The sequence below is a fragment of the Pistacia vera genome, unplaced genomic scaffold (assembly GCF_008641045.1).
Source record: "Pistacia vera cultivar Batoury unplaced genomic scaffold, PisVer_v2 Contig1006, whole genome shotgun sequence".
In the NCBI taxonomy this organism is placed as follows: domain Eukaryota; kingdom Viridiplantae; phylum Streptophyta; class Magnoliopsida; order Sapindales; family Anacardiaceae; genus Pistacia; species Pistacia vera.
Window position 1 is genome coordinate 366,245 of NW_022195035.1, and position 6,885 is coordinate 373,129.

Sequence of the window (6,885 nt, forward strand, 5' to 3'; positions counted from 1 at the left end):
TTATTAAGATAAAAAAGTTCAATCTTTGCCAATAACTATCTATACCATGTCACTTTACATAACATAATGGGTAAACATGTCATTTCACACTGAACTAGTATTATATTACCGAACACCATCACACATTGCTATAAATTAAACTAACTAAAAATAAAACTCAAAACTTTCATCAAACATAATACAACATAACTGGTAAAGGTTATCGTTTCCACTAAAACTAGCTCAGCACATTACCATAGGCCATAACATAAAATCAGCAAAGCATAAAAAATCTAAAACTTCATCATTATTCAATGAAGTACAACAACCCATTATCACAAGAACAACAAACCTTAAAAACCATAATTAATCATCCATAAACTCTGATAATCGATAAACAAGCATTTTCTACCTCGACCTCATGCTACTCCATGGAAACTTCACAGCTGCCCCGTCATCAACCAACCCCTTCCCCTTCTTCTTCTTGTTCTCTTCACTTCTCGTCTCTCCTCAAGCAATGCTGTTCTCTCCCTTCCTCAACAAAACTCGACTTCTTCTCTTTTTTCATCGCTCCTTTCATCCAAACTCATCCAACAGGAAACAAATCTCGCGACAATGAAAGGGGATTCTTTAGAGTGAATAAGCTTCTTGTAGTCGGGTTTCGCGATCAACACGCCGCCCGCTTCATCTTCTTTCCCTCCATGTTGAGCGTACGGACCTTCTCGACTCGAAGCCGTAGAGGGACTCGAGGACCCGTTTGATTTCGATTCTCGAAGCTGATGGGATGGTTTTGAGCGCGATTTCTGAGATGCTTGTTAAGTTTGGGGTGGTGGGCATCAAGAGTTTGATGGGAAGATTTGCGAAGTGAACTACTCTTCTCTAGTCTACCCGCCATTGTTGTTGCACTGTGTTTGTGTGAATTGTGAATGAAGAAGAAAGGTTTATTTGGGGTTTTGTAGTCTGGGCTTGGGCTTAATCTGGCCGGAGAGATTAAGCCCACTAATTGGGAATTTGAGAATAGTTTTTGAAAGAATGATACGTTACCGTTCAACCTATCAATCATTTATATGTCTGATTAATGAATAAAACTGCTTTATTCTTTATTAATTAAAGATTATATAACAGAAAATTTATTGATTCACCATAAATACACGCTAACCTTTTTATTTTCTAAAAAATTTATAATATAAAACATATCACATCATTTATGAAAATGCAGTCTTATAGAGTTTATAAAGATTCATACCATTCACTATTAAATCATTGGCATGATTTGGTCAGTTCAGCCACTCTTCAACATGCTATTGCAGGCAGCTCATGTAGCTGTGAGAAAGAGGCTAAGGAATCATCGTGCAATATATATATATGTTTAATAAATATTGTATTATTAGAAATGTTATATTAATGGAAGATAGATTTTGAAGATCATTAGGAATGTATATTAATAAATTCGGTTAGATCGAAATAAATTTGTGGATATAAATAATTAATATGTTTGGTTGAGAGGAATAAATGAATTATAAGAAAAACTTTTACTTAATTACCCTGCTTTTTTAAATTATTAATATAATATATACTGGTATATTATAATTATGGTAAAATTATAACATAATTAATATTAACAAGTAATTTTAGAAAACTAAAAAGAGGTGATATTCAGATTACCCCTATATAATATTATTGTGATTATTATTGGTATTGGAGGATTACTAGAATTTTTGTTACTGACAACCAAACATGGTAATGATGACTATTGGCATTTGAGGATTATTGAAATATTTTATTACTTGACAAACAAATATAGATAATGACAGTAATATGAAATGACATTATTGAAGTAATAGGGGATTACATTAATCAAACCCACCCTAAATAGGTTGAATTTAGCTGTAATAAATTAAACTCAATTGAAAGAAACGGTTGTTAATATGAATAGAATCTCAAATTGAATGAGCTAGAACATAGGACCAATGAACAAGGGTGAGCATGGGTAAAAATACCCAAAACCGACCTTTATGGGGCTGGTTTTGGTTCTCTATGGATGAAACCAATATGTGCAGTTCCAGTTCTAATTCCACCAGTTCAAATAACCAAATCGACTTGGTAACTGGAATTGGAATTGATATCCGAGTACCTAGGTTGGAACTAGTTTAGGAACCGTGGTTAAATTATACTTCAGAAAATAATGAGGGTTATTATGTAATATGGGTATTGAATAAGAGTTAGGGTTTGGGAATCAAAGATTTATGGAGTACTTTCTCTATCCTCATATATGCTAAGTAGCACTTGTATGGTACAGTTGTGTTCTATAAAAGCAGCAGAAAGGCCTCTTTAGTAAAGCATAGGCAATAACAAAACATTCCGAACCAAGCATTATGAAAGTTGGAGCCACAGAATAGCTGGTCCAGTCAACCTGTACGTGGTTGAAAATGGACGATTCATACCCAATATTCTCTCTGCTTGCCCATAAATGTTCACCTGGACGTTTGGTCTCTATCAAATTTTTGAGACATTTTGGCCAACAAAAAGGACTTGTATTAACAGCCCACCAAACCCATTTAATGTTACTACCATTCCAACCACAGACTCACTTCTCAAAATTATTTAAGCCATGCCCCAGTCTCCTATAACTTGATCCTCTTCACCAGATGCTTCACACAGTGAGCCACCATGAAGTCATCATCTTCGGCAATTCAGTTGCGAAGCCCTGGCAGTGATTCTGATTGCCCTGCTCAAGCTTATGAACAAAGTATAGTAATTCCCAACAGATTCATCATAGCCGATAGCATCGAGAAAAAGGAACACTCATGGTACACAAAAAGAATGTGTTACATATGTGAACTCAATAACTTGAAATAGCATATTGTGTTGTTACATTACATCTCACCTTTACTTGGTTGTGTTCTACAGGTTTGTCAGTTCTCAAATCCCAACAGATCTATCGATTCAAGTTCAAGATGTCACCTTTAATGTTCACAAGGTAACAATTATAGACAAGAGTTGAAGTATACTGCACAATCATTGAATCCTTCTCTTGCAGAGCTAAAAGAAACTAAGTAAATATCTTGAATATAGAAAATTACTTCATATATTCATATAATAGTCTTGCAAATTGAGACACTGCATAACATTCAAATCCTGCAGATAAGTAGATATCTTCATTACGAAATAGTTGACATTCAATAGGCACTTAGTTTGACGACTCTACTTTCTATAGACAGTTTTCTGGTGTATGACTTGAATGAACTGTTAAGGGTGCAGAACTGTGTATTCCATCATCTGATATCTCATATGATTTTCCTGAAACAGTATCCCTTGGTGTCAAAATGCGGGTACATAGGCCGACTGGAGCTTCAGCCTTCCATCTCAAAGTTTGGGTATGACGTTAAGCTTGAAAACTTCCCAGGAGGACCAGATATTTTTGAGATCATTTTGAAATTTTGTTACGGCCTCCCAATAGACTTCAGCCCTGAAAACATTACTCCACTAAGATGTGCAGCAGAATTTCTAGATATGAGCGAAGAATATGAAGATGGAAATCTAATCTCCAAAACAGAATCTTTCCTAACATTGGTAATCCTTTCTTCATGGAAAGCAACCATTACTGTTCTCAAATCTTGTGAAACTTTATCTCCGTGGGCTGAAAACCTTCAAATTGTCAGAAGATGCTGTGATTCAATTGCTTGGAAGGCTTCAAGAGAAAATTCAACAAACGGAGATATTGTTAATGAAGAAGGATGGTGGTTTGATGATGTGGCTACCCTTCAGATTGATCACTTCACAAGGATTATAACAGCAATAAAGGTGAAAGGAGAAAAAGCAGAGGTAATAGTAAAATGCATCATGCATTATGCCAAGAAATCGTTGCCAGGCATGGAAGTAGAGTTAGAAGGACTAAGAGGATACGGGTATGGAAAGAATGAGCTGCAGTTCAGTATTTTGAATGCAGGAAAGGAGGAAAGGGGGGTTGGACACAAGGAGCAAAGAATGATTATCGAAAGCTTAGTAAGTATACTTCCTCCTCAGCAAGAAGCTGTTTCTTGCAAGTTCTTCTTGCAGATGCTGAAGATGGCAATAGTTTATTCTGCGTCACCAGCTTTAATTGCAGAGCTTGAGAAGAGAGTGGGAATGATGTTAGAAGAAGCCAATGTCAACGATCTTTTGATTCCTAATTATAAAAATGAAGATCAAGGAAAACCATACAAGTGAGTAATCTAATCTCTTTATTCTAAATTGTTTGACACGTGTTAAAATATCCAAAGAGGAACTCTTATGAAGAGATTTCATCATTAACAATTAACTAATTTGCAATATTGTTTATCTGCAATCATGATGCAGTTCACTTGAACGACACACAATGCACAACACTGATGTGGTGCAAAGGATTGTGGAATACTTCTTGATGCATGAACACCAGCAGCAGCAGATGCAACAAAAATTTGGAAAAACTAACGTAAGTAAGATCTTAGACAGTTATCTTGCTGAAATTGCTAGGGACCCAAACCTCTCCATCACCAAGTTTCAAGTGCTGGCTGAATCCTTACCAGACAATGCTCGAACATGTCATGATGGTCTCTACAGAGCCATAGATACCTACCTAAAGGTTACCTATCATTTGTCCATTGTATCTCTCCGAATTTATAGGTTATTCAATTTTTTAAACCTAATAATCTAATATGCTTTTTCAGTCTCATCCTTCTGTACCTGAACATGAACGAAAAAGGCTGTGCAAAATAATGAACTGCGAGAAACTGTCACTTGATGCATGCACGCATGCTGCACAGAATGATCGATTGCCTCTAAGAACAGTTGTCCAGGTAAGTTTCCTAAGGACTTCATACCAGAAATTTCTCATCCCCCATGAACTATAGAGATAACAGAAATTTTGCTAGAATTTTTGAATTATCACTTTGCTGGACATGATTTAAGTACAGAGAAACAGGCCATGTGCTTAGCATTCACCATATGTCATGCAGGTGTTATTTTCAGAGCAAGTAAAAATGAGGACAGCAATGACACGAGGTGAAAATTCAGAACAGGATGAAAACCAGTCATCTACAAGTGTAGAGATCAAGAACCTGAAAGTTGAACTGGAGAATGTAAAGACAAGAATGACAGAGCTACAAGCTGACTACTCCGAGCTGCAGCAAGAGTACGAGAAGCTAAGCAACAAGCAGAAGATCATAACAGGATGGAGTTCAGGTTGGAGGAAGATCAAGGGATCGTTCCATTCAAAAGTCGATCCAGATGAAACTGGTGATCGACAACAGAGACCCAACTCAACTAGCGTCCGAACCAGCTTCAGACGAAGGCGGTCAATAGCCTAAATCTCACTGATATCTCTACATTTTCTGTATAAAAAAATCTGTTTCTATAGCATCTCTTGTAGAAATATATAGCCGAACTCAAAGTTTGTCCTTTTTTTGCAATATATCTCATGTTTATTAAGATAAATAAAGTTCAATCTTTGCCATATAACTATCTTATACAATGTCACTTTACATAACATAATGGGTAAACATTGTCATTTCACACTGAACTAGCTCATTTATATTACCGAACACCATCACACATTGCTATAAATTAAACTCAACTAAACATAAAACTCAAAACTTTCATCAAACATACATAACATAACTGGTAAAGGTTTATCATTTCCACTAAAACTAGCTCAGCACCATCACCATAGGCCATAACATAAACTCAGAAAAGCATAAAAAATTCTGAAACTTTCATTATTATTCAATGAAGTTCACAACAACCCATTATCACAAGAACAACAAAACCTTAATTAAACCATAATTAATCATCCATAAACTCTGATTAATCGATAAAACAAGCATTTTCTACCTCGACCTCATGCTACTCCATGGAAACTTCACAGCTGCCCCGTCATCAACCAACCCCTTCCCCTTCTTCTTCTTGTTCTCTTCACTTCTCGTCTCTCCCTCAAGCCAATGCTGTCTCTTCCCTTCCTCAACAAAACTCGACTTCTTCTCTTTTTTCATCCGCTCCTTTTCATCCAAAATCATCCCAACAGGAAACAAATCTCGCGACAATGAAAGGGGATTCTTTAGAGTGACATAAGCCTTCTTGTAGTCGGGTTTCGCGATCAACACGCCGCCCCGCTTCATCTTCTTTCCCTCCATGTTGAGCGTACGGACCTTCTCGACTTCGAAGCCGTAGAGGGACTCGAGGACCCGTTTGATTTCGATCTTCGAAGCTGATGGGATGGTTTTGAGCGCGATTTCTGAGATGCTTGTTAAGTTTGGGGTGGTGGGCATCAAGAGTTTGATGGGAAGATTTGCGAAGTGAACTACTCTTCTTCCTAGTCTACCCGCCATTGTTGTTGCACTGTGTTTGTGTTTGTGTGAATTGAAGAAGAAAGGTTTATTTGGGGTTTTGTAGTCTGGGCTTGGGCTTGATCTTGGCCGGGGATGATTAAGCCCACTAATTGGGAATTTGAGAATAGTTTTTGAAAGAATGATACGTTACCGTTCAACCTATCAAATCATTTATATGTCTGATTAATGAATAAAACTGCTTTATTTCTTTATTAATTTAAAGATTATATAACAGAAACTTTATTAGATTCACCCATAAATACACATAGAACCTTTTTATTTTCTAAAAAATTATATCATATATAAAACATATCACATCATTTATGAAAATGCCAGTCTTATAGAGTTATATAAAGATATCATACCATTCACTATTAAAATCATTGGCATGATTTGGTCAGTTCAGCCACTCTTCAACATGCTATTGCAGGCAGCTCATGTAGCTCGTGAGAATAGAGGCTAAGGAATCATCGTGCAATATATATATATATGTTTAATAAATATTGTATTATTAGAAATGTTATATTAATGGAAAGATAGATTATTTTGAAGATCATTAGGA

General features: G+C 36.2%; 2 protein-coding genes and 1 pseudogene across 2 annotated transcripts; 1 reads left to right on the top strand and 2 right to left on the bottom strand.

Annotated features, from left to right (window-relative positions):
* Nucleotides 1-565: 565 nt before the first annotated feature.
* LOC116143052 lies at nt 566-1,042 on the bottom strand (annotated as a pseudogene).
* Nucleotides 1,043-2,574: 1,532 nt separating this feature from the next.
* Nucleotides 2,575-5,452, top strand: LOC116143680 (BTB/POZ domain-containing protein DOT3-like). The gene is made up of 6 exons (XM_031429146.1): nt 2,575-2,789; nt 2,890-2,959; nt 3,289-4,184; nt 4,318-4,582; nt 4,668-4,796; nt 4,956-5,452. Exons 1-6 carry the CDS (start codon nt 2,650-2,652, stop codon nt 5,304-5,306), a joined length of 1,851 nt encoding a protein of 616 aa, XP_031285006.1. The 5' UTR covers nt 2,575-2,649; the 3' UTR covers nt 5,307-5,452.
* Nucleotides 5,453-5,693: 241 nt separating this feature from the next.
* Nucleotides 5,694-6,338, bottom strand: LOC116143766. Its single transcript, XM_031429254.1, has one exon. It carries the CDS (start codon nt 6,321-6,323, stop codon nt 5,826-5,828), a length of 498 nt encoding a protein of 165 aa, XP_031285114.1. The 5' UTR covers nt 6,324-6,338; the 3' UTR covers nt 5,694-5,825.
* Between the last annotated feature and the right edge of the window lie 547 nt (nt 6,339-6,885).